The sequence below is a fragment of the Pollicipes pollicipes genome, unplaced genomic scaffold, assembly GCF_011947565.3.
Source record: "Pollicipes pollicipes isolate AB1234 unplaced genomic scaffold, Ppol_2.1 Scaffold_4740;HRSCAF=5597_pilon_pilon_pilon, whole genome shotgun sequence".
Taxonomy (NCBI): Eukaryota; Metazoa; Arthropoda; class Thecostraca; order Pollicipedomorpha; family Pollicipedidae; genus Pollicipes; species Pollicipes pollicipes.
This window is the reverse complement of record NW_023596545.1, coordinates 5,285,688-5,312,933: the sequence shown is the minus strand read 5'-3', so window position 1 is coordinate 5,312,933 and position 27,246 is coordinate 5,285,688. Positions and strand designations below refer to the sequence as shown.

General features: G+C 49.3%; 1 protein-coding gene across 8 annotated transcripts; it reads left to right on the top strand.

Annotated features, from left to right (window-relative positions):
• Positions 1 to 26,885, top strand: LOC119099096 (RNA-binding protein 39). 8 transcript variants are annotated; one of them, XM_037222167.1, is made up of 12 exons: positions 1 to 143; positions 18,307 to 18,375; positions 18,608 to 18,668; positions 20,176 to 20,231; positions 20,863 to 21,234; positions 21,824 to 21,956; positions 22,487 to 22,639; positions 22,938 to 23,153; positions 23,578 to 23,785; positions 24,338 to 24,476; positions 25,261 to 25,448; positions 25,922 to 26,885. In XM_037222167.1, the coding sequence occupies exons 3-12, from the start codon at positions 18,615 to 18,617 to the stop codon at positions 26,032 to 26,034; spliced, it is 1,632 nt and encodes a 543-aa protein (XP_037078062.1). In that variant the 5' UTR covers positions 1 to 143; positions 18,307 to 18,375; positions 18,608 to 18,614; the 3' UTR covers positions 26,035 to 26,885. The 8 variants fall into 8 exon arrangements, with proteins under 8 accessions (XP_037078062.1, XP_037078061.1, XP_037078055.1 ...); XM_037222166.1 differs by having other exon boundaries at positions 20,860 to 21,234; XM_037222160.1 differs by having other exon boundaries at positions 20,857 to 21,234.
• Positions 26,886 to 27,246: the final 361 nt, after the last annotated feature.

The following is a 27,246-nucleotide window of genomic DNA, read 5'->3' as shown; positions in this document are numbered from 1 at the left end:
CTTGCTTTGGGGGGGCCGCGCGAGGAGTGGTGGTGGCGAGACTGGTTGGTGGTGTAGACAGAGGCAGCATATGAATTTAGCTCATATACGGATTTAGCTCATTGTCATACACTGAGAAAAGTATTATATCAGACTCAACGCCGGTGAGTAGATGTAGTGACGCTGACCATGCGGCTGGATTGCTCTGTGAGGAGAAAATAGTTCATCCGTCCCTACTGCGTTGGCCTCCGAGCCCCGATCACTCAACAGCCCGACGGTGGTGAAGTTTTGTACATAACTTTGTGGAGCAGGTGAGCAGAGAAATCTCTTACCCCAAAGAAATGGTGCAAACCATGGTCTGCCTGATTTTTATGAAGTTTTTTCCTCAAAATTGGGTAGGGGGCTTCATTCTATCCAGATAAATAGACTACACTTTACACACTTGTTCCCAAATTAAGTACATCTAGGTCAGTAAAAGCCTAGGCAGGTATCACATTGCCCCAGCATCTTTCCTCTGGGTGAGAAAGATTGTACCTTGGCTAGGATGTAAATGTGCTAACTGCCATGCCCCAGATGCTCCTATTTATATTGTGGCTTGCATGACATTTCAATCATAAATGTAGCACTATGTGCTCTGGAGAATGGTGCAACAGGTGCACAACATTTTAGGCATCTGCTTCTGTCAGCCCTTATTGGGACTGATGCCTTTACAAAACAATTATCAATGTCCACAACTTTTCATCAGCTCAATAGCTTAAAAAGATATTGCAGGTGCAAGCATAAACTTAGGAAGGAAGCACTTACATAGAAAGTCAGAAAATTTAGGAATTGCAAGCAGCTGATTTATAATGGTCTTTGGCAATCACTGGGGCCTGCTAGGGCATGGTGTTTGCTGTCATCTGCTGCCAAAGAATGTCCTTAAGTGTCAGCTGTGAATGCAGTGCAAATTTACTTGGGATATTTTGTTTTCACTACAAGCTGTGGTTTTAGTATTTTTGTTCTCTCCCCCAAGAGCCCAAACCAAATCTCAGATGCTAGGGCCAAGGCAACAGAAATGTGATGAAATATGCTTCTTATATATCTCATAAGTTGATGATCATGCATCATTGGAGTTGCATGAAGTGGGATCATTAGGGATGTAGCATTACTGTATTTATTTTAATGACAGTTCAACCAATACTACTAATGACTTAGTATTATTGGATGTATTATGCATAGTATTACTGGCATTGCAATATTAGATTGTCTACCAATTTATGTTTTTAAGATATAAGAGGCCATAAATAGTCATAAAACAGGAGCATTTCATGGACAACTTGGCACATTGCCCTCAAAATATGATAATTTTGATAACAATGCCGGACACAGGCAAGGTAGGCGGGCTAGGCAAGGTCAGTTGAGACTAGGTTATGTTATGGTAGGCGAGGTCAGGTCAGGTCAGATCAGGCCATCTGGACCCTTGGTCTTGAAATTCATTAATACTAAGTCCTTAAACAACCCACTTCATATAGCTAACATAGCAGTGGCACTGGGGTCGCAGTTGCTGAGTGTTTGCAGCGCTGGGATGCTTGTTGTAATTATTTAGGTTTGAAGGCAAGGGTATAGATGTACCCATTTCATGATTGTTGACAACATGTTCTGTCTCATAAATGATGATTGACATACAATGGTCTTTTCTAACATCAGGTACCAATGTAAACCTACATTTTTAGTTAGATGTGATAGTCAAGTTGATTGTGCCGCCTTACCCATGGGTTCGATCCTGGATTTTATCGGGGCGGAAAGCTCAACACAGTTATGCTACTGGAATTAATGGCTCTTTCAGAGCAAAAGGTTAGTTAGGGCCATTTCTGGTACTCTCTGGAATTGGGTGCTTCTTGAAAATACAGGTTATGTTGCCCCGAAATGAAGGATTTGGTGCTCCCTGACCGCATGGGCCGACGCAGAGCTTCGTCGAGACCACAGCACGAACGTCGTGGTGCCCCTGCAATTTGGTGTCAGATGAGAATCTCGGTGATGTGGTTCCGAAATGAAGGTATTGTGGCCCCTTTGCGATGAGATTTGGTGCCTCTTCAAGACGTCCAAACCTCATTGGGCCCAAGGGGGAGAGGAATAACCCCATGGTCCCTCCACCTCTGAACCCGCCCCCACTTTGTGGTGCCTCAGGAATTGTGTGCCCCTGGAAATCAAAGCTAAGGTACCCGGTAATTAAGTTTTTTTTGGTGCTCTCTCGTGGAACAGGAAGATCGAGAATTTTGCAAGGGTGAAAGGCATAGATATTGCCATGTCCATGGATTCTGAACGCTGTTTAAAACCAGCGCTTTGGGAAATTTGAATTGTCCATTTAGATAGGGCCAGTCCAGGATTTCGTCAGGGTAGGAGGCACATTACTGCTGTATCCCTGAAATTTGGTGCCCCCGGGAAATGAAAGGTTTGAGCCGGTTATGGTGTACCCGGATTTCAGTGCCTATCGAAAATAAATATTTGTGGTCATTTGTAGTGCCAGTGAAATCCTGGGACCTTTTGAAAATGAAGGTTATGTGGATACCAAATGAAGATTTTGCTGCCCCTTCACCAAAATATTGTGTTGCCCCCTCACCCCAAGAGACAGGGGGCATAGCCCCATCCAACCCCCACCCCCTACCACTCTGGATCCGCCATTGGTGAAGGTCGGTTGACAAGACATACCTCATGGCCTCATCGCCTCAAAGCGTAGCCCGCTATTTCTTCCTAATTCGCCATTCGGCTCTTCGCGTAACCCCCGTTTATGTCACTGGTGTGGATCTGAATATATACCGTGTTGTGTTTGTGACTGCAAAACCCAATTCTGTCTCCGAAAAGTGTTGTTTGTACATGCTATATAGCTGACGCCTCCTTCGCACGAGACATGTGTACTGGGCCATGCTGCTTCTAAACTCTCCCCACGCAGGCTCTAAGGGCATGTTTCCATTAAGTCAACAGATAAGCACAAGCGGTTCAGGTACGCACGCGAACAAGTACGCACGCTGTGTTGCTACATACGGCCCGCTGCTAGATGCCTGCTGCATATTGCATCGCCCATCCCGTTTCAAGAGCATTTGCAATAAGCACCGTTGAAAGTGCTCTCTGCTGCCCTTGCCCGAGCACGCGGTGTTCCTACCTCCACTACCAAGGGTGTAGCAAAACAATGAAGCGATTTGCGTGTTAAAAACTATAGTTATCACATCATATATATATATATATATATATATATATATATATATATATATATGTATAGATATATGTTTGATTAAAAATAACCGCTGACTCAGCATTGACGAGCTTTTTGTTGCATCGTTCTAGTTTTCGGGGCTTTGACTTGGCGTCAAATGCTCTCTGCATTTGACGCCAAGTCAAACGATGCATTAAAACGATGCTTCAAAAAGCTCGTCAACGCAACGCAACGCAACGTTGCCCCCTCACCCCAAGAGACAGGGGGCATAGGCCCATCCAACCCCCACCCCCTACCACTCTGGATCCCCCATTGGTCAGGGTCGGTTGACAAGACATACCTCATGGCCTCATCGCCTCAAAGCGTAGCCCGTTATCTTTTCCTAATTCGCCATTCGGCTCCTCGCGTAACCCCCGTTTATGTCACTGGTGTGGATCTGAATATATACCGCGTTGTGTTTGTGACTGCAAAACCCAATTCTATCTCCGAGACATGTGTACTGCATGCAATTAGAACGATGCATCAGAAAGCTCGTCAATGCTGAGTCAGCAGTTATTTTTTATCAAACATGTGTCAAAGAAAGAATTCTGCCCAAATATTCCAAGATAGATAGATAGATAGATAGATATAGATATAGATAGATAGATGGATATATATATATATATATATATATATATATAGTATATATGTATGTATGTATGTATGTATGTATGTATGTATGTATGTATGTATGTATGTATGTATGCATGCATACTTGTATCGTGGTTGTATTTCCCTTGGCCTTATACGAAGTCTGGTTCGCTGACTTCTGACTTAGGCGGTTACGGCCATTGGTTGCCGTGGCCGATCAGCTGATCGTTTGCGCCATTTTCATCTGCGCCAGCCTGCCTGTTGTCAAGCACGTGAAGTTCGGCGCGTGGTTGAAAATGTTCCAACGGCATTCATAATCGCCCGGACGGGGACGTTTCGCGCTTTGAGTTTCTCAAGCGCCGTAGTCGTCTAGCACCGGACCCCGGACAGATCGCGACTTGTCACGTGGGAGTTGGTTTTCGGAGGCGGGAGCAGTGTGAGATGAAACAAGGAGCAAGTAAATATGGAAGTAAACAAACATTCTTGCCTCACATGGTTGCAATTGTCGACAAAAGGGGATCAGCTTTTCACGAAACATCATTGCCGATATCCAATGCAGCAATAAGATAATGTGTAAGACAGCGAGAGTAGGTACTTACACATGCGTACGACATAACACATGCAGAAGGGATATCACCATCAAGCGCATATTTCTAAGCATTACATCATATGAATTTACACATTGGCGCTCTAATTCTGATGACACATATATCCCGTTATATAATTCCGTTCACTGCTAGGCATGATATTACGGAGACTAGAAAAATGTGAGAAGAAACACAAATGCACGGTATGCTGTCATCTTAATCGAGACATGCATCAGAGAAAATCTGCCTCCGCATGAAATGGCGGAAAACATCAAATTGAACATTAGAGCCTGCCGCAACCCTACTGCCTACCGGCCACGTATCCGCTAAATACCGACAATAACATGATGCTCTGACATTTGTGTCGGTGTTCCTATATGCGCTCGGCCGTTTGTTGCCTAACCCCTACATTTTTCCCGTTTCAAGAGCATTTGTAGCATGCCCCACGCACTGGGCTTGCCGTAAACGCACTCTGTGCTCCTACATCCATCATCAGAGACTGCGAAACGATGAAAGGAGCTGAACACATTGAGAACTATTAGATCATATTCAAATTACATACCCGTATCTTTGGCATATTTCCTTCGATGCGTATGCGTTTACTGCAGTTCCTCTTACGCGATAACAACGATCGGTTGTCTTGGTCCATCATTTATCGTTCGCGCCATTTTCATTCGCACCAACCTGCCTTTCGCCAAGCGCGTGCGAACAGTCTGGCACGTCAATGAAGATGTTTTTGTTGTTTGGACGGGGAATGTTTCGCGAGCATCGGGACCTTTCGGTGCCAGCCCATGGACAGAGCACAACGTGTTGCGAGATACTTGGTCTTTTGAGACGGGGTCAGCGTGAGGTCAAGCTAGGAGCAAGTAATTATGGAAGGAAGCAAGCATGATTTTTTTCTGTTTCGCCCGCTATGGCTTCAGTTATTAGCAAAATGAGCAAGAAGTTTGCAAAACATAAGCAAGACGTTTAACCCTCGCCATGATAGGCGGTGATTATGGCGCGCGTTTTGATACCAAAACGTGTTTCTAGATTTTCTGGCTTCCGAGCAGCGGCAGTTTGTGATGAGCACTCGACGGCGATCTATGGCTCGCTCAGGCGGCGGGCGGCAAGAGAACTGCCCTACAGAATGTACACAGAATTGAACAAGACACGCCAATTTAAGGCGCGTGTCACTACAAGGCTTGTTCTCGTAAACATAAAATAAAGTTACAAAGTGCGGTTTTCTGTGAAATTCGACCTTTGATCTGTCAACAACATAAAAACTAGTACCAATCGTGTGATCGTGTTCATAACAATATACTGCTGTTCTCGGTAAGCTCCATCTTTACAAGCTTGGAAACGCCGGAGAGGGTCGCATCAACACCCCATCCCCTATCAGCCTGTGTTATGCAAAACGGCGAATCAGGGCGATGGTTAAGACATACAGCGAGCATAGGTGCCTAAGCATACGCACAACGCTCATGGAGAAGGGATATCACTATCAGCCACATATTTCCTGAGCGTAACATTACATGAATCCACATTTTTGCACCCCGATCTGTGGGTGCCAAAGCTCTCCCGTTATGTCACTCTGATCATAATTCGGCCAGATATTCCGGAGGCTAGACAATCTTCACAAGTGACAGAAAATTGCATGATACGCTCTCACTTTCACCGAAAGAGTCATCATCTAAACAACTTGTCACCGTCAATCACGAAAACATACATGATGCATGTGAGCATTTGGCGTGGCAGTGTTTTTGAGACGTAAATATTTTTGAAGGTGTATTCACATTGCCCTGCCATGGAACTGTCGTGAGTGAACGGGAACGCGCATTAAAGCTAATTTTCGATAACAAATCCGATCGAATTAACCTACAATGGCCCTTTGTCTTGGCCGATTCGTAATCACTACCTGGCGCGAAATCTGATGCATGACTTAACCGCATGTCCCGACTGAGCGGCCAGAGGAGGTCCACGAGTTTATCAGTGACTGCGTCTTGGACTGCTAGACGCTGCTACGGTATTTTCATAATTTGTATTTGGCAATATTTTTGCTCGTCTCACTCAGTATGGCCATTTTTTGGATTTCATGGTTCCGAAAGGGGCTCCTCCCAAGAGGTTCTCCTGGACTCCTCGCCCGTCTCCCCCCCCCCCCCCCGCCCCTTCAACAGCCAGACTTCAATAGTTTTCAGCCAAGACTTGAGATCCCATGCATTTCTTGATTGGGGCTGAAGGGCCTTTCCGTCCCCTTTCAGTTGTCCAATCAGTTACTATTACCACACATGATACATTGTTGCCCTCTCTGACGCCGAAGGCCCTCTGACCGGGATGGTTGACCTTGCACCAACGCGGGGCCATTCACCGTTTCAAAAAGATCCCAAGAGTAGCGGGTTTAATAAATAGCACAGGGATCCTAGTTCGACGCATTTGGGCCCTAGAGAAAATGGGAGAGGGACCTTGTCCGGTGCTGGTTCTTGACGGACATGAGGCTCTTCCATTAAGGCGTCCGTCAAGGAGGAGGAGGGGGGCGGGGTCTGGCCGTTCCGGTCCAGCACGAGCGAGATCCTGAGATCTCCGACACGTCCGGATGTCCGGTCGGCCGGGATGTGTACCGCGGCGAACCCAGTGAAACCGAATCTGGGGCCTCGGGCTTTGACGAGAAAATGGCGGCGTGCCCGACTGAGCTGGCAGCGTTTCGGCCGCAGATGGGCTGCCCCACGGAGGGCCCCGCGCGCGTGTGGCGGGGTTCGGTGCTGGGCGGGGGACGGTGCGCGCTTGAATGCGTTCAAGCGGCTGGGCTGCCTCGTCCGCCGGCCCGCCGCGGGCGTGGCTGCCAGCCGGACCGTCGAGCTGGGCAGCCTCTGGGCTGGCCTCTGTGTCCAAGCTCCGCGTCCAACCGATTGCACATCATTATTCCCACATATATACAGTGATTGAGCGGAAACATTGTCTGCGAATTTAGCGGGCGGCGGCTTGGTTGTCGGGACGGGCTGTAATATCGATTGGGGCTTTACGCCTCACCGGTTGCTATGGCTATTTCGAGGCGGAACGCCTCTATTACGCATTGATCAGGCATTAGGTACGTGGGATGCGGTAATGATGTGGCCAGGACTCCATCCCAGGATAGAAAAGCCCAGAGATGAGCACACCAGCCACCATCCACCATGCCGCCATCGCCCCTCTGCGACGCGAACTGCACCCGTCTCGATAAACTCCAAACTGGTGTTGCTGGACCTCAAATTCTATACTAAAGAGGTTCTGAAGCGTGGAAGGAAAAAGCGCGTCACGATTGATGAGGTAGATGGCGAATACAAGCTCACGGCTCTCCCCATTCATTCAGCTTATCTATCGCGAACCAGCTCAGTGGCATACACTCTGCTCCGCTGTTCAGATGGTGAATCAACAGCGCCTTTAAGCGCGGCACGTGCGTAGTATTTTGCGTGACGTTTGGCAGGCAGTTCAACACATTCACATTCAACGTTTGCTTTTTTGCTTCCTATTTACTTGAAACCAGGAGTGCGGTTCCCTTTTCAGTTGCAGGGGTTTCACCCCCCGCCGTGACTTGGGTCGCAGCCTTCAGATTTGTGAGAAAGTGAGCCAAATTCGGATAGAGACCAATTCGTTGGCATATTATCACGGTACTCTTCGTTGTATTTTCATCACTCATCCAACCAACTGACTTAGGTAAACCATGCTTCCGTTTAAGACGTATTTAATCGAAGGAACAGGCAGTCTGGGCCATTGAACGTGTCTCACCAGGGAGCAGTATGTGGATTCACCTGATGAGATAGCCCCCATCCCCTCTCTTTGAGAGTAAAGGCATGTAGAATTCAGAATAAGTCCCGTTTGCAGGAGCGCGTGAAAGAATTTGCAATTGGGGGAGGGGGGGGGGGGGCAAATAAAATCACTAACAATATAGGTAAACGTGACAGGAGCTGGGGATATATATGCGCGCCTACCGGGAGAAGACATCAAATCAGTCGGCTTTACGCATCAGACATCAGTTCCTTCAAAAACATGAGAAATATCACCAACACATACAGTTGATAAGGGAACCAAATACCGCGGAGAATCTTATCTATATCTTACAACATACAATCAATATCCCACAAACAAAACCTTGTCCACATCCACGCACAGTGGTTGAACTGGGCAGCACTGCACCGCATGACGTCACTCGTCGGCTGGGGCGGGCGAAATGGACTCCGGTAGCCCTCTATCGGGCAATATCCGAACCATTATGTGGAAGGTTGCGAGGAAGTGGACAATATCCCAAACCGTGGATCTCGCGCACGCTGGACTTTATGGACACTGAACTTTATGAACACTGGCCTTTGCGAACACTGGATTTTATGAACACTGGACTTTATGATTCTCCTCCGTCCAGGGGTTTTGGACGTTTTCTGCTTCTTATGAGCGCTGGATGCTGCGATTCGGGACTTTTTGACCACTGAACTTCGTGAACTCTGGACGTTTCAATACGCATCCAAACCAACAGCAATACTTTGCCACCTTTCCCAGCACCAAGCATTTCATACAAGTTGCAGTGACCATGCAAGTGATGACTCACAAGCAATGCTTGCCTGCATACAAAATTTGTGAAGGCAGTGGTATGTTCAGATATAATAAAGCATCATTATATTTCCAGAATTCTTAAGGGAAATAAATTTGGCAGAGCCGCATCATGCAAGCTTATACTAAACTTGCATTAATGCGCTGCACAGACTTGCCACTACTGCCAAAATGAATTGCTAATGCAATGGCATGCAATGGTGTAATTGCCAGCTGTAGTGCCTCAATAAGTTAAAAATGGTGGTAAGATGATAATGAAATAGCAAGTCTCATTTCAACACCTCTGCAGCATGGGTGCAAGTGTTTCTTTCAGCTTGCCAACATCGTTACCTTGTCATGCTGAAACGCTAAGCCTGAAGATAAAGGCAGGTATGAATACATCACATTTTAGGGGTTAGATTTAGATTTGAAGAACACTAATACAACGTTCTCGCCGTGAAGAACAAACTTCGCGAGCACATTGTCCAAGACAAAGTCCCAACGGGGATTCATGGTAATGCAGCTGAAGAGGTTGTATTTGTAGGACACAATTTTTGGTTCAAGGTTTAAAGTTGTACAATCTGTGTGGAGTATTTAGTAATATATATATATATATATATATATATATATATATATATATATATATATATATATATATGTATATATATCGTGTAATGCTGTCCTAATGTTGTAATCCCTCATTAACCTATCAACCCGTGCAAGGTTTTTTTCCCCGGCGCACAAGGCGCCAACCGGGTTGTCTGTGAGAAATAGGCCAAAGAAAATGAAAAAAACGCCAACAGGGGAAAAAGACAGACCTGCTGTCACATTTTCTTTTTCCATGGCATTCGGGAGAGTGACCTTGCGCTCAGGTAACTCAAATCAGAGCCTTTTGGGTCTTAAAAAGGACATGGCCGTGAACTGCATCAAAAGGTCCCCAAGATGCCTATTTCAGTTCAAAACCCCCTACAAATGTGGGACATTCCCTTCAGCAATTGCTGGGAAGGGTAGTGGGCACCTAACTTTTTACTGATTGATTTCGACCTGCGGTTGAACATTAACACGCGCTGGGGTGGGGGTCAAACTGATCCCCCGAAGGTTTTTCCAGAATGGTTTCCGAACGGCGCGGTGTAACCACGCCAAATTTTGCATAGCTTTAGACAGTTGAATGGCGGATCGTTTGGCATCAGAAATTTAGATGTTCCCTGTAAGTTTACTGACCTATGGCAGGTCAAAGCCAGGCCATGTTTTCAGCAAAGTCAATTTCTGTGTAATCGTTCAATCTGAAGCAACAGCGCAGTATTAGACGAAGCCATACATATCTGAGATGCTTTCTTAGGCAACACAAATATTGAATGAGCAAATTACGTTCACCTAGGGTCAGGTATAAAGGTCAGACCAAGGTCAAAACCAACCTGTTTGACTACTCTAGGACTTGCTGTATGGGATAGTTTCTGGTGCTCATTTTGAATGAATTGATAGCAGGAACCGCATTATACATCTTACATGGACGTCTTGGAGGTCACAATAGGTCATTGTCATAAAATGACCCGGGTTAGCATTTTATTTTTAGGAACATACTGCTTAGCGTAATGTTTGTCCTTTATTCAAATGCAAAACTCAGGGTGGTCTTGTATGATTTTGGTCACTAGGACTTTGAAAGGTCAAACAAGGTCACTGACGTTAACTGAGCATGTGATTGCGTGGAAACAGTTACCTGACACAGGGTGGGAAATTTAAATTTTTTTTTGCTGGTGGCGGAGTACAAAAATTTTCGCGGTCGGAGTACAAATTTGTCTGCAAGCAGAAGTCTGTCTGATGTGGAATGAGTGTCTGCACAATGGGCCTTGGTTGGAGTACATTACACACTGCCTTTAATGCATCAACATTTTCCCAGTGTTTTTCTGGCCAAAATTAGTGTCAGCATGCCATTCTGCATTTCAGTGGAACAGAGCACTTCTTGTGAATGAGGGCGCCGCGCTGATCCCATCCATATCTGGGTAGTGCTACTAGCTCGCCTATACACGCAAATATTGATCAAGGGTATGTGTTAATGAGAAGTATACAGTAAGAGAGGTTAACAACAAAACTTTATGCATATACATTCACATGTGCATCATACAAAGCTCATTTACATATCATTACCCATCTACATGCAAACTTACACAATATCAAAATGATAAATCAGATGCATCTCTGCTTACTGATAAACTGAGTTGTGGACAGACACTTTGCATGCCACCCTGGTTTTTTAATAACTCTTAGGCAGCTGCAACCGATTATGAAAGCCTTATGTATGTGACATCACTAACATGTAGTCCTTGAGGCATTTACAGAATTAATATAAACATACCAAAAGTGTTCCTCTTCCTATTATCCTCTTTCTGCTCTTCTCCTCTTTCATTTCCTCCTCTGCTCTTTCTGTCACTCTTCTCCTTCCATTCCTCCTCTCTTCCTGCACCTCCTGTTATCCCTCTCCTCTTCTCCAAGTCCCCTATGATCCTATGCAGAGAAAATTTTAACAGTGTCACTGCAGGACCTTATGCCTGACAGCAAGGAACATGGCAGCATTGCCACCTGTCATGTTACAGCAATATAACCACAGGCTGAAAACAGGTCAGCCTCATATTTGATCCCACATGGGAAACCCAAACCTAGCATTAATGTTGTATATAGATACCTTAGTACCTATCTACCTACCCACCACGCTGTAGGTAGGGCAGGTTATAACAAGGTGATTTTGCATCGGCCTGCAGTGGTAAACATTTGTAGATCAGCTCCCAGGTACTTATTTACCTTTTTTGGAATGACTTAAAGCGGTCCAAAACTAAATCCCAAGCAACTTTAGAAGTGTGGATGCATGCTGTGTGAAAATTGAAGGCAGCCAATTCCAATTTGCCTCACTGAATAACTCAAACTCGCAACCACGATGCACATAATCCCAAGCAGCTGCACTCACCCTCCGGCCTCCTCACTCCCACCACATCAAGACGAACAACCAAGCCACGCAAGGAGTTCTGGCGCATTCCCAGACATTGTGATGGCATTCTAGCACTCGTCAAGGGGCCAACCAAGTACAAGTCCCGCTGGTCGTTCCTGAAATGACAGGCTGTGATGAATAGTCTAAGAAAAGCCATTTATCCAGTTGCACCAACACAAATTGTTAAGTTCGTGGTTGAAAAATCACAGAGCTTTACAGCCATGCATTTCAAGTTGTAATTTGCCACCTATAAATATATCTTATCTTCTGGTCGCGCAAGACAACGCCGAGATAATGCAGTACCTGTACTACAAATCGATAGATATTTCTCATTCTAAGGCATATCACGTCATTTCAGCACCCTCTAAGGAAGGCTCGTGTCTGGGCGATACCAAAACCCGCAAATTTGTTGATAAAATTTGGCTAGCCTTGCCAAAAACTTGCTGTTCTCCGGCTTGTGCTCCGGCTTGTTCTCCGCAGGTCTCTTCATAGGCCCCATTGTGAAAAGGGCAACCAAGTGCTGCGATTTTTTCCCACCGGGTTATGGACCATCTCTGTCTTACAAGTACAGGTACTGGTTGAGCCTGGAGACGTGATACCGTTGTTAAATAAGTAAGATATCCTCGAATATCCAAAGGCCGGCATTTACCGATTTCGTAAGAGGTGGTTGACTTACTATCATTTATGCAATAGTAACGATAAGTTTTGGAATGCTGCATGCCACAAACTCCCATTTTGGGAATGTAATTTCCGATGACATTTAGGAACCTAAAAGAAGCCGTTACCACCAAAAGTGCCGCCCACAAACGTGATATTTAGATGTCATTTAATGTCATGATTCTGTCTTAAAAGTGCCGATATGTGGTGCGTTTGAATGCTATGATTTTCAATTTAGTTGCAAGTTGGATGGTGATTGGTGGTTGGTTCGGCAGGAGCAGGAATGAAACAAGCGCTTTGAAAAGGATGTTCATTGCCGCAATATTTTGGAATTTTCACACCAAACCGTTTGCAAAATGCACGCCCTTTGGTAAAATCGCAACATGTTTTCTTAATATGAGGTAAGTTAAGAGCATAGTTGGCTTCCTGGACTTCCTGCTCTGCAAGTCTTTGAATGATCTAGTTGAAATAGATGAGCCATTGGTGATTTTGGTGCTGCTAGTGGTTTTCCGGTCGAACGAATATTGTTCTAGGTGTCCTTTTGTTCCGACGCGGACCTTCACTGCTCGAGAATGCACTCGTCAGTTGCAGGACTGTGGGCTGCCACAAGTTTCGGGTAAGGGAGGCTATGGGTTCGTCGCGTGGCGGGAGCCGGCGCCGTGATGTTTGTCCGTTTCTTGAAAAAGGCACCGGTAGGTGTGTGCGTCGTGAAGAATGCGGTCTTGCTTGCTCAGGAGCGTCGTATATTTTCCCCACAGGTGACATGTGAGGTATGTGGCAGCGGTAGGTACTTAAAACAAGCACATTTCATATTTCATTTTATTTCATTTCCACAGAAGTAACTCACATGAGTTGTCATCACCCTTCGGGAGTGGCATAGGCTTGTACAAGTGCATCTAACCCACGTAATACAATGATGAAGGACATTGACATGAACACCCTGGATTGGCCAGCTCCTGCAGGATTGCAGATGCTTGTTTCCATTTCTTGGTGCTCCATATGTTTAGTCTCTGGAAATCAAATAAAAGTTATAACTCACTTGATGAAAACAAAGTTTATGCACCCACCTGGCTATCGAGAAAACAAAACTGTCTGCCTTGGTACTTATACTCGGCTCATACATTTGTAATGGTGCCTGTGCTTTGTGGGGCGGACTGCAGCGTTTGTCTGGAGTACAAAAATTGTTATTCTTGCCAGTCAAGAGCCTGTAGTACAAAATTTCCTGGTGCAACATCCGCCAAGAAACAGATTTTTCCCACACTGACCTGGCATCTGGGGGCACTTCGGAGACGAACCGGTAATTTGACATTATTTAACCGGAAGGTCATGACCTAGGATCCTCAAACTTTGACTTAAGTGAGTTCACGTACAGGTCAACGCGTACTGTAAATTTGGTGTCTCTAGCTTTCTTAGCTCCCGAGATCTCGGGGAGGGGGGTCAAATTGTTATGGCGCGTGTTATTGTGTGGCGCGTGTTAGCAAATGAAATAGGACCCCTATGTTTATACAAGCTGCTGGCCTCATTTAGATTTACGGCCAGCGTTTACAAGATCCTCAATATCGCTAGCCCCAGGCATTAGAAACTACGCTTCTGTCTGATGTGGAAAGCCAAAGGTGGAGTTTATTCCCGTCGGAAATGAAGCAATTTGATGTCACCATACCACAGCGATAGACCACTTGACTATTTACTTAAGAGCGAATATATTTGAGATTCGAACACGGGTGTACTACGTGCAAGATCAGCGCGTTAACCATCTGCCCGCTGGCAGTGCGGGCCCGGTGGCCGATAATTCGTAATATCAAAAGAACTGGCTCAGAGTGGGTTGGTGGATTTAGGGATCATTTTATGCATAGAACGCATTGAGCTGACTTTTAACGTGGGATTATGCATGTTTGCTTTTGTTTCTGTTCAAGACTGGCTTGGAGGGTGTATACGCACCACAGCCTTTATGATTTGGGGCTCTCAAGATTTTCCCGACCTTTTTTTACACGTAAAATTACTAACCACGTGTGCTCTGCTCAACATGAGAAATTTCACTGCATCTACAATTTACCACTGTGCAACATTTAGTAACATAACAACATTTGCAGCTTTCGAAAAATGTATCAAGCATCCCGCAACGACGAGACCGTAGTTTCACAGTTTCAGATGACCCGACCTATCCTAACCCAGCCAAACGAAACCTTGTACTGGCCGTATTCCACCGTGCATCAGGTTGTTTGTAGCTGGTTCACCTGTTCAACATAAGCAGTGGAAGCTGGCAAGCAAAAAATACCTCACACCACATGGATTGGTGGATCTCGGAACTTACGGTGGGTTGCATGAGCAGCCACATCCAGGGCCAGGCGTGATAAGATCGCAGAGATAAGACAGATACAGCCCAGTTGAGACAAATGTGATGTATTTTACGTCAAGGCTGTGCCTGCCTGTATAAAATGATATTTGAAAATTTCGTATGCACCTCAGTGCGTTTTACAGTTCCACCTGACCTTTGTCTCAGGTCAATGCAACTGTGGGCTAGGTCACAAGTGAGCACAAAGTTAAGCACAAAGCATCTCCACAAAAGTTATGTGCAGTTAACCAGCCATTAGGAATGTTTCAAAGAACATTGTTGCTTTGTTGCTTTGAACATTGTTGCATTGCTTCAAAGAACATTGTTGCATCAATATCCAGTGCATCTAGCCCTTTCCATTGGTTTTTCTTTTCTTTTCTTTAGTGGTGCAGACCAATTGATAAATGGTATGTAAGAACCTATTTGCATGCTAAGTTCATTCAGCATGTACCCTATTTGGGGTCTTCCTTATTTTGATTTCCAAACACACCAAATTTGGAGATGTGTGGAACACAATTGTAAGTGTAGGAAAGCCAGTTGCCTTTTGTGGGGCTTTGTAGAATAACCTATAAATTTTTCACCCTGGAGCTGTTTTTGTTTAAACATGTCGGCCCATCAACTTACATTTTGTACTTTGTAGCATCAGACTGCATTTTGAGGTACCTCAAACATGAAAGCTGAGCAGAAAGTTGACAGACAAAGAATTAAAAAGCATTGATGAAACGTCTCTGCATTTTGACAACCCTGATGATGAACCGTGGTTCTGCTCCTGCTGATCGTATTTTGGGCATTTCAGATTTTGTACCAAATTAGGCTGCTGTACAATTAAGGATGTGTGGAAAATGCTACTAATGAGCCTCAAGTATTTATTTAGAGCTGAAGTGTGTGGGGTGACTCATGCTGAGTGGTGCATTAAAAAACAAGTTAAACCCTTTTGATTGAAAGGGTTTCTGGGATTAGTGCTTATTTTAAACAATGCTTGTGAGATCCCTGATCCCCCACATTTCAGTCATGATATTTCTGTTCAATAGCATAATGTTGTGGCAAAAACTTAATGCACCACAAGGCACAAGGCAATGCACCACTGGTCTGTCCTACCTGTGCCAGTCACCAGACTTCTAAAGCAACTGTTGCCAATGGCAATAGGTTGTCTCAGTTGGCCAAAGAGCAAGGACCTAAAGTGACTCCAGCCCATCTCATTATTGGTGGGATGTTGGTGTAAGATTCAAGAAGGTAATATCTGTTGACCTCTAATTAAGGTAATGGTGCCATACAGAAATGGGACCATATGTGCAGGTACTGACTCACTGTGGCACATCATGTCTGCACTAGGGTGAGAGAGAGATGATGCCTTATAACCTCAGCTGATGATTCATGAAGATGAACCATGTACAAAGCTGCTATAACAACAATACAAATAAGAATGTGCTGTTTGTTGGGAGAGCTAACAGCTGTCTGCTTGGGATTGTGTTCCATATTCCTTATCCCCTCTCTTTTAGGTTGTAGTAAGTTTTAAAGGCTTTAGCATGGTTTGCCAGAGCATCCAAGCTTAATCTCACCCCAAACTTTCTGACCCTGTTACAGTTCAGTTTTGTTTCAATCAATTTCTCTCTTGTCACCACATATAACTTAATTTTATGCACATTCTTTTTTTGCTGTTTTCATGCTGCATCAGGCAAAGGTATTTCCAGTAAGTGATGCATCAGGGAGTAGGGCCAACTAGTTAGCTCCATGAGACTGAATTGCTGGATCTGCCCATCTTTTAATATGCTGGGGATGATATGTTGCAAGTTCTCACCTAACCTATGGAGTTGATATATCTGATGCAAGAGTTGGTGGCATCAGCTTAAATGCTGGCATGAAACAGAACTTGTGGAGGCATCATCATTTCACTTCTATCTTGGCTTAGCAGTTCCGGCATGTCACAATGCATTGACCATTGAATAACCTCTAGCACCACCTCATCCATCAAAAGGGATGAAGCAAACAATCACATTTTGTTCTCTGCAATGTGGTTTTCAGATTTTGTGGCTGGTGTGAGGCAGGGCTCCCCTTTCCCCACTACTTAAGCAAATTAACACACCATTCAATTGATGTGGCATGGGGGGAAGCATAGGAGCAGAGTCTGCTCAAACCACTGAGTAGGTGTCAGTCACACACTGTCATTATTATGTGGCATGGAGGGAGGGATGTGAGCAGAGTCTGCTCAAACCACTGGGTAGGTGTCAGTCACACACTGCCATTATGTTTACCAGTTGGGGGGGTTCTCAACCTGAAGGATAGTTTTGGTTTGTGCCCACAGTACTTGGCCACATACAAGACACTTTGGTGGTGCAAAATAGGGTGTATGGTCTCCTGCAGTTTGTGAAGTGGGACATTTCATCTGGGTCCCTGTGGCAGAGCAGTGTTACATGGAGGTTTGTGACATGTTCAGGTGCCTTCTGAAATCTGAAAATTTTCATTTCATAAGCAGTTATCTGTAAAAACCAAGCATCTGTATTTTAGGCAGACATTGTAACTAGAACCAAGCTAAATGTTTGTCAAACATGGTTATAACAACTATGAAAGATTTGTGCTTAACATCACTGAAATAACAGCTTTCTTGAAACTCAATATCTTCTGAAATCATAGATTTATGTGTAACTGGGAGGCATGTGGTCACATTTTCACGCCCATGTTCACATTAGTAATAGGGGTGCTGACAATGGCAACAGGTACTGGGCAGGATGTCATGCCCTGACAACTGCAGTGATCCAGTTGATTGAATGGTTTGAACACTGCAGTTCATATTGTTTGCACCCCAGAACCCAGAACACCACTTTTGCCCATGTAATCAGTTAAACCACATAGGCATGACATTCTGGTGTGTTGTTGCTCATCAGGTGGTTTACAATGCCTTGTGCCTGTCAATGTGAATGTTGTCAGCAAGTAGTCAAACATGTCCAGCACAGTATGGCTCTCTCCTCAAGGTGGCCCAATAAGTTTTTAGGCTGCCAAAAGTTTCGTATCGATGACGCATTCCTGATACAACTCAGCCATTTATATTTCTGAATAATACATATTTTTTAGTCATTTCATAGTCACACTCCGAGGCTAGTCATTTGGCTGTTATGGGCGCAAAATGACCGCAGTAGTCGACGCGCCCTGAAACTCCAACCAACAACAACAATACAGAGCATTGTGATATGTTAAGATTTCACCACATGCTGTTGCCGTTGACTCAGAATGTCATAATGTATTGGGGAGTCAGGGTTACTCAACAAGCAAGGCCTCGGATTGACACATGCCCAGAACTCCATCCAATCATATGGGATGCACTGGGTCTGTGAAGTTTTGAAGGCTCCCTTTTTATTTTTTAGTTTGGATATGGTACCATATTTTTATTGTCACATGCTAACAACAACAACATTTGCAGGAGATTCGCCCAGCAGTCATAAAGGAGAACTGTGAAAATAGTCCAGCGGTCCAGTACATATTTTCTTTGGTAAGTTGTATCTTGAAAGAGTGTGAAATGAAAGTAGACTAAAATATGTGAACTATGAGCATGTAACTTTCTAATATCCTGCCATGTGCAGTTTTCACGCACTATCCTGCCATTTCAAATCACATTTTCATAATGGTCAGGTGAATGACATATGGCCATTATTCCTGCTGTTCAGATTAATAGATGTTTGTGCAAAACATTCACAAAGTTGTTCTGTTGTTGATCTCAACAGACCAGTGATGGCTGACGACCTCGACGTGCACGAACTTTTGGAGGCACCGTACTCCAAAAAGGTATGTGCGTTGTGATGGTCCATCTTTCTGTGTACATTGTATGGCTGTGACTTGGACCTGCATTGTTGAATACAAGTTAGTGACTCATTGTCAGTTGAAGTGAAGGGGTACACTGGCTGTTTCTGCAGCACTGGAAAAGATGCAAATTCACGATAAGCATGCGACTCCAACAGCGTGTCTGCTTCCAGTTCCCTCGTCACGCGGAAATGCGCATTGTTGGTGCTTGTTAGCTATTCCCCTATGCCGTGAACAGCAGAATGCTATTAGTGTCATTGCTGGTCTAGGGATACATTGGTGATGTGTCATGGTGTAATGCCATTTTATAACGCACGTCACAAAATTGTGGACTGCTCGCGTTTTCCGACGCTGCCAGTGCGGTGTAAGCAAACATTAGAATGGCAAGGCAAGGCATCCCATTTCTGGCTTGAAAATGCAAGCATACGTTTCATATTATGTTACTCATTTTTCATAAATTATGAAGGTTAGATATTATGAGCGTCATATCGCAGGGGAGTACTGAATTACTGGAAATAGAGTTTGTAGCTCCCCTGGTTAAATCGGCCGTCCAGCTTGCGCCAAAGTCGCTATATTTTGGAGGCTAACCCTGCCACTTGAACTTGTTGCTCGGCGTGTGGCCATGCTGGCGGCGCGGCTGGGTGGCGCGTGCTCTGGCTCGCGCCGGTCGCCCCGTGTGTGAAGTGGACGTGCCACCAGACGTGGGTCACAATCACCTACTGCCGCGCCCGTTCCGTCTGTGTTTCAGATCACTTGTGAGAGTTAATAGTGTAGAGGATTATGAAGACCGTTCCCTATCAGCGTAGGCTGTCGGGTGGCCGAGGCCGCGGCGGCAGATAGCGACCGGCGCCACCTCCTGTCGTGTGTCCCCATGTAGCGTGCATGCCAGTCTCTCTTTTCATTGCGTGTGTCGGTCGACGAAAGGCCCAGGCACCATTACCAACAGTAACGCCAGTTAGCTCCATCCGGCTCGGAACACGATGATCCCAGTTGAGTCTCAGTTGTTTTGGACAGCAAACAAAGTGATTGTATGCTCTGGCCAGGCAGCTGCAGCTTCATCAAGCCCAAATAATAAATTGAAATGACTTCATGTATACTCGTGCTGCCCCTCTCCTTGACTGTCTGGAACGGTCGTGCTCAAAACAAAATGGTGTTGTTTCTCTCCACATAACGTGGTGTGATTTGTTGTGTGTTTCGCTCGTCATGTCTCATCCCAGTACTGAAATGAGAATATTTTGCAGATTGTGTGTTGCATTTCGTCGGCGTTTAGCGAAAGCGCGTTACTACCAGGTTTGTACGGGGCGCGCCGCGCATTGCGCGGGGCCGGGGCTCGTGAGTAACCGCCACTTAGTGCGCGTGTGCCGCTGCCGCGCTCGCTCGCCGCGCTCTCTGCCGGCTGTTGTGGGGCGCGGCCGCCGCCGCCGCCCGCTGCTGATCTGTTTGCTCCTCCTCCCCGCACGCGCGTCGTGCTCACCGTGCTGTCCTGCTGTAGGAGGTCGACGTCAAGGGTGCCGAGAACGGCCGCAGCAGCAGCGGCAACACCAAGAGGTGAGGCCGGCTGTGGCGTGACGCGTGCACTGGACCGTCGGCGGTGGCTATCGCAGCTTAGTGATCCGTTCGTGGCACTTGGTGTAGCAAAGAAGCGTGACTGCACTCCACTCTCCGTTCGTAAAAGGGTTTTATGAAGTTTTATGTCGATGTCCTTCGCTTGTTCAAAAACGAAAGTTGGATGTGTTGAAATTCGAGGTATAGATTTGCGCTCAAGATTCACATTTGCTTTCCCCAACATCGAATTGCATTTCGTAGCTGCATAGTCGCATTATATAAGGATGTCTTAGCATATTTTGTCTGATATCGATGGTCTTTACAAACGCCAACGTTGGGCATTCCTCGAAGCTCATCATGACAGTTAAGAGACTAGGGTAAAACTCCAATCAACAACAGCAATCAAAATCCTTAACTATTTTACAGCGGATCATTCGTGCTGTCGCGAATCATGCACTGCCGTAGGTTGGTGTTGTCGAGTGAGGACCCGGCTGCAACAGATTTATGACGTGCTTTGACTTATCCTGGCTGGCGAAGGTGTGGGAAATATACGTCTCGGTTTGACCGGCATGACATGCACTAGACCATGCGCAGTCTGTTGACACCAAGCGACGGCCCTATGCCGCAGCAGCAGCAGTCACCGTCACCGAAGCCGAAGTCGGAGCCGAGACCGCGACCGGCGGCGACGCAGCAGGGACAAGGACAGGGACAAAGACAAGGACAAGGACAAAGACAAGGACAAAGACAGGGACAAAGACAGAGACAAGGACAGAGACAAGGACAGCAAGCGGCGCCGCAGCCGGGACGGCAGCCGGGACCGGGACAGGGACCGGGACCGGGACCGGGACCGCAGCCGGCGACACCGCTCCCGCAGTCGGGACCGGGACCGTGACAGGGACCGGGATCGGGACCGAGACCGAGACCGAGACCGAGACCGAGATCGGGACAGAGGCCGTGGCCATGGCCGCTGGCAGGGCCGCTCGCCGCGACACAGTAGCGGCAGAGGGTGAGTAGCGCGGCCGGCAGGCGCCGCGGCGGCAGGCTCGACTGGTAACCCCGAGTCGTGGGTTCGCACTTTGCGATCAGCTTTAAGTGGGTTTATCAGGCTGTGATCTACGGTAGGGGATCTGCCAGTGGTGTCCAATGCCGCTGTGAAATGCGTCATACTCCGACGGAAGGATTATTTACGGTGCAAGAACCAAGCGCTGATCAGACGTCCTTAAGCTCTTGCTTCATGCTGCACCAGTGTTCACTTGTTTAGGCCCTGCTGGGCATGAGCCGACCGTGCCGTGCGTGGGCTGAAGGGCTGTCGCCCTCCGGCACAAAACTGCTGCATTGTAAGGAGCCTGTTGGGGAAAACGTTGCAAGGAGCGTGCATGTTGCTTAAACGATCGACAGCCAAGTGCCATCACGGCGTATTTGTGCCCTTGAAGTGCCCACCAGAGGCCATTGGTTGTTGCCCCACCGAGTCGGTTCTTTCCGTGCTGTGTGAGCGTGCCGTGTGTTGGCTGGACCCACGGCGCCATCTGAGGGGGGGGGACGTCTCCGGGGCGCCGCGTGCTCCGGCTGACAGCCTGCCGGCGCGCGGTCGGCAGGGGTGGTGGCGGCGGCCGTGGACGCGTGGATATGACGCCCGAGGAGCGCGACGCGCGCACCGTGCTCTGCATGCAGGTGTCGCAGCGGCTCAAAACCAGGGACGTCGAGGAGTTCTTCTCATCGGTGGGCAAGGTGAGAGTTGGCGGTGGTGGGCCGCGCGCCCCGACGCACGAACACCACGAGGAGAATGTGGAATCATCCGCTTTGTGGTGGTGTGGTGTGCGTACGTGCTTCGCCTAAGGTGAATGCTGAGCGTTCGTAAAGAATGGGCGGGACTTGGTGCCCGGCTTTCTCCCCCGCCCTGTTCTCACACGTGCGTGACGCGCTGGTGAGGCCTGGAGAAGAGGTGTTTTTGCAATGTCCTGGCGCATTGTATGGTCTGGGGAATTAATGATATTGTGCCTGTTGTATATGATGTGCGTCCAGGTGTGGCAGAATTCGTTTTGTAAGTGGCAATGCATTTGCCCATGATTTTGTAAGTGATGTGTTTTCTCTCTTCTCCTTTGTCAGGTTTTGTTTGCATGTGATCAGTATAATTGCTTCTGCCTCCATATCCATGGTCAGTCCCTGTCCCGCAGGTGGGTATGTGTTTTTTTTGTCATTTTTTCACAATTACCAGTGTGTGTCTTTGGTCCTAACTTCTCATGCGAATCCTCCAACAGGTGACGGACGTGCGCATGATCATGTGCAACAAGACCCGCCGCTTCAAGGGCATCGTGTACGTCGAGTTCAAGGACGTGGAGTCGGTACCGCTGGCCATGGGTCTGACCGGCCAGAAGCTGCTGGGCGTGCCCATCATGGTGCAGCCCTCTCAGGTAAGTGTCACGGCAGACTCGTCCTGCTGGTCATCTGTCAGGGGTCGGACTCGTCCTGCTCGTCCACTGCCAGGGTCAGACTCGTCCTGCTCGTCCCCTGCCAGGGTCAGACTCGTCCTGCCCAGCTCCTGCCAGGGTCGGACACGCATTCATAGTGTTCAGATGCGGCCTTTCAGCGCAGCAACAGCGCATCTCGTCAACCCGATCCTGCGGCCTGGCCCTACATTGTCTACACACGTGACACGATCCCGAACGGGGAGTTGGCGCGCGTCTGACGCACCTGTGCTCGCCCTCCCAGGCGGAGAAGAACCGAGCTGCGGCGGCAGCGGCCGCGGCTGGCTCCACGCCTCGGCCCAACGCCAGCGGCTCGATGCGACTGTACGTGGGCTCGCTGCACTTCAACATCACCGAGGACATGCTCAAGGGCATCTTCGAGCCGTTCGGCAAGATTGACGACATCCAGCTGATCATGGACTCGCAGACGGGTCGCTCGCGCGGCTACGGCTTCCTCACGGTGAGCGCGGCGCCGCCGGTCGGCCGCGCACGGGACTGGCGGTGGGACGCGGTGCCGGCTGCCCCCGATGTTAAGTGGACCACGGTCAAGTCCGGGAGTCGGCTTGGTACCAGGGAGGGGAGGAGGGCACGTGGGACGGCGGCTGTTGACACTGGACGGCTATTGCTGGTGGTCATTAATATTTGCCGACAGCCCAGCGTGATTGTGTGTCATGCGAACCTCTCCTGCTTTCAATGTCCAAATCTAATTTCGCCTTGAGTTGGTGGTGAGCGGGAAATGTTGCAGTATTTGTGTGGTCGATGTAACTATATACCACAACTGGTTTCGACTGCCTCGCTGCCCTAGGCGTCATGGAAGGGGCACGGCATGTGGTACGGTGCGCACTCATTGCCGGTTATGACCCGACGTCCGCCGCCGCCGCCAGTTCCACAACGCCGAGGATGCCAAGCGGGCCCTGGAGAAGCTGAACGGGTTTGAGCTGGCTGGCCGGCCGATGAAGGTGGGCCACGTGACCGAGCGCTCGGAGGTGGCCGCCGGCGGGCCCAACCTGCTCGACTCGGATGAGATGGACCGCTCGGGCGTCGACCTTGGCGCCACCGGCCGACTCCAGCTGATGGCCAAGCTGGCCGAGGGTGAGTGAGGCGCGCGGCGTCGCGGGCCGGCGGCGGCCGGCGGGTGCGGGATTCCAGGGGGCGGGTATTGATGCATCGATTCTATGTGTGTAGCAGTACGTGATGTGAACTACCTGTGTCCGTTTCCAAGGGCCTCTCTGTTGGCGCTGTTGTCTTGGGAGCCGTCGATGCGGTCTCCGTAAACTGCAGATGCCGCCAGATGTCGGAAGGTGTGTCTGTGCATGCATCAGCCACAGAGTCGCCGCCTTACTCTGGTGCCAGGGATGAACCCCGCTGCTCAAACCAGCGACTTCGGCCCTATCGTCCCCATGCCGGTGGCGGACGTGGGGCTGCCGGACATCGCGGGGTGGCACGGTTCTGCGGTCCGCCTCGGTAGCCGTCAGTAGTGACCACCACTGCCACTCGTGATTCGCTCATGGAGTGTGTCGCCACATGGACGCCCACCCATGCTCGCCGTCACAGAGTAGCCCGGCCGGGGCCGGGCCTCGGTCGGCGTCCGCCGACGGCGCTGCCGCGTCACGCTGACTGTGACCGACGGTTGGCGTTCGGCAGGCACCGGCATGCAGCTGCCGACGGCCGCCGCCAATGCGCTCAACCACAACCAGATGGGCGGCATCGCGGCCCACTCAGGCATCGCGCCGCCCATCGCTACGCAGTGCTTTATGCTCTCCAATATGTTCGACGCCAACACGTGAGTGGGCACACGCCGAGCGGACGTGGCAGGGTGCAGGCGTGGGCGGACTTCTTCAGGGTGGCAGTCCGTGCCGGGGCGGATGGTCGCCACCACCGGCCTGCCGACTGCGGTTGGGTGGATGCCCGTTTGAGTAGGCCGTGTTCGCCATGTGTGGGGTAACTGATGGGGAGAAGACCGCGGCTTGGGTCGGCTTCGCGTGGGAACTAGTGGCGCCTAGCGCGCCTAGCTGACTGGGACGTCCCTCCGGTTGCGATGGACCGCCCCGAACCGCAGCCGCCTCTGCCGACTGTCTGCCGAATGTTGTCTGCCTGCCGCTCAGCGCGGACGTTGCATGTGCTCGTCTTGCTCCCTGCTGCGTGTTGCTAGCTAGTTGTGATGTGTATGAAATATGGATCTCTGAGCCCTTTTTCTGTCTTCGGGGATGAGGAGGGGTATAATCGTCGGAGCTTTGGTTCAGTTACATGGGGCTTACAATGTTGCTTCAGCAGATCCTGTCATGACTTCTATATAATGATATCGCTCAGTGCCTCAATCCCTCCCCCACTGCCCCCCCCCCCCTCCCCCACAAACAGTCGGGGGACGACTGTGTGATTTCACCAGTGTGGGCGTCCTGACACAACTGGTGATGATTAGTCGCGCGCCGGCGGAAACCAGCGCACCTCGCGGGAACCCCGCCGCCGCGGTGCGCCCTCCCTGGCGCCCTCCCCGCGGGATGGGACGCCGCGGCTCTGGGCGACCCATCCCGGTCAGAGTCGCAACAGTCAACACCGCGGTGTTGCAGCGTCGCCCAGAACCCGTCCTTCGACTCCGAGATCCGGGACGATGTGGTCGAGGAGTGCAACAAACACGGCGGCCTGACGCACATCTACGTGGACAAGGAGTCGCCGCAGGGCAACGTCTACGTCAAGTGTCCCAGCATCGCGTCAGCTGCCGCCTCCGTCAACTCGCTGCACGGACGCTGGTTCGCCGGTGAGCAGTTGCACGGGGACTAGCACTGCCGGTGGGGGGTGGGCACTCCGGACCCCCTTCTGAGAGATTGTCAGTGCTGGGGTTGTCAATACCGATTTCAAGTATTGTTTGGTTGTATTCTGCTGTCGACAGCCTTTGGCTTGTGGAAAGGGCCTGTGAAATACCCGTGATTCGGATTCATCGGCAGTTAGTGGATCTTTTTGGGAGTGTTTGTGTCCCCCTTTACTCGACGGCTCTGCCAGTCACTTTCCAATACTTTTGAAAGCAGGATGTTGTACCCGGTACTCTAACTTTCGCCGCACAGTCAGACACCACCCTGCGGTATGAAGCCCAAGAATGCCAGAGCATCCAACAGCAGCCGGCTTGCATCAGTGTGCTAGAAGACCGCCCGCGTTTCGGACGCAACGCTGCGTGGTCTGAGGGCCGAGCCGGCGGTCGTCACCGCAGTCTTACGTCCGCCCCTCTCTCCCCAGGCAAGGTGATCACGGCCGCGTACGTGCCGCTCATCAACTACCACAGCCTCTTCCCCGACGCCATGACAGCGCAGACGCTGCTGGCGCCGTTGCGGGCCCAGCGGATGATGTAGGCGGGCGTCTGCCGCCGGCGCGCCGGGGCGGCGGCTCGGCCTGGCCACGGCGGCAGGCGTTGAGCGCGCACCGGGACGGCCGGGCGTGAGGACGGGCTGCGGGCGGCCGACGCGCCGGCCGGCGGATCACATCGCCCTGCCACGTGCCGTGCCTGGCGAACGACCTGCGCGCAGTGTTGGCGACGGCGTGACGTCCGGTAGGCGCGGTCCTGGGCCGGATGACATTTCCGGAAGCCGAACTGCACCGCGAAGACGCGCCACGTATACAGTCCTGGACGCCATGTGCGGGGTGGCGTGGCACGCGAATCTGTGGCGGTCGTGTACATCATAAGGGGGACGTGGCCACGCCCGCTCGTGACCGGGTCCACGCGCTGCCCGCGAGCCGCTGTGGCCGTGACCGCGTCCCCGGGTGAGAGTCTCGATGTTTGGCCCGGCGGGACCGGACGGGTCGCTGGGGCCGGGGCGTCACGCCCTCCCGTCGCAGTGCCGCCGCCTGCCGGTGGCTCTCGGCGGCAGGCAGATCGCTGCTGGTGCGCACGACAGAGCGAATGAGGGTCGGTCCCGCGCACCGGTGGGCGGCAGCGTTCATATGTCATCTTACATGGTATTCAATAAATGAGGCCACGCAGACTGGTGTCCTTGCTGCTGCTTGCCCCGGTTTTCCGTCCTGAAGCTGCCAAACAGTGCCAAAATGTTAGCTGCGCGAATGATGTTTCTTTCTCGCAACTTTTGTGAAAAAGTCATTCGTTTGGATGAAGCTCAAGCCAGGAGTTGCCGTAGAATATTCAGGCTATTTTACTTAGCAAGTGGAAAAAACACGAGTGGAATAAAATCACACTGAAGGAAAGCAACGTGTCTTTGCAATTCACATGTATTCAATTGTTTGCATACAAGCTCCTGAGATAATGGAGGCGGTCGGCTTACCCCTGTACCCGGTGCACTGCATTTTGCAAGGGTATGTAAGTCCAGATCGATTCAGTCAAAGAATGATTAGCGGACACACGTAACTAGAATTGCGTCTCATTCCTGCCACCAATTGCACCATTTGCCACTGATTCCACTTGTCTTCTGGTATCCTATAGAGACCCATTTAATTGTCTGTCCATAGCTGCTCCGTCTCGTGCTGTGTCCTGCGCTCTGCAAAGTTCGCCAAGGCCCATCATGTCTCAACACCTCTGCACACCTCCGGGCCCCGACTGCTGCTCAGTCTGT

Excerpts from the sequence above, each read along its gene's own strand:
- LOC119099096 (XM_037222160.1), top strand. The coding sequence starts at position 18,615 with ATGGCTGACGACCTCGACGTGCACGAACTTTTGGAGGCACCGTACTCC. Across the intron at positions 18,669-20,175 it reads AGGCACCGTACTCCAAAAAG|GAGGTCGACGTCAAGGGTGC; the intron begins GTATGTGCGTTG and ends GTCCTGCTGTAG. Across the intron at positions 25,449-25,921 it reads GCACGGACGCTGGTTCGCCG|GCAAGGTGATCACGGCCGCG; the intron begins GTGAGCAGTTGC and ends CTCTCTCCCCAG.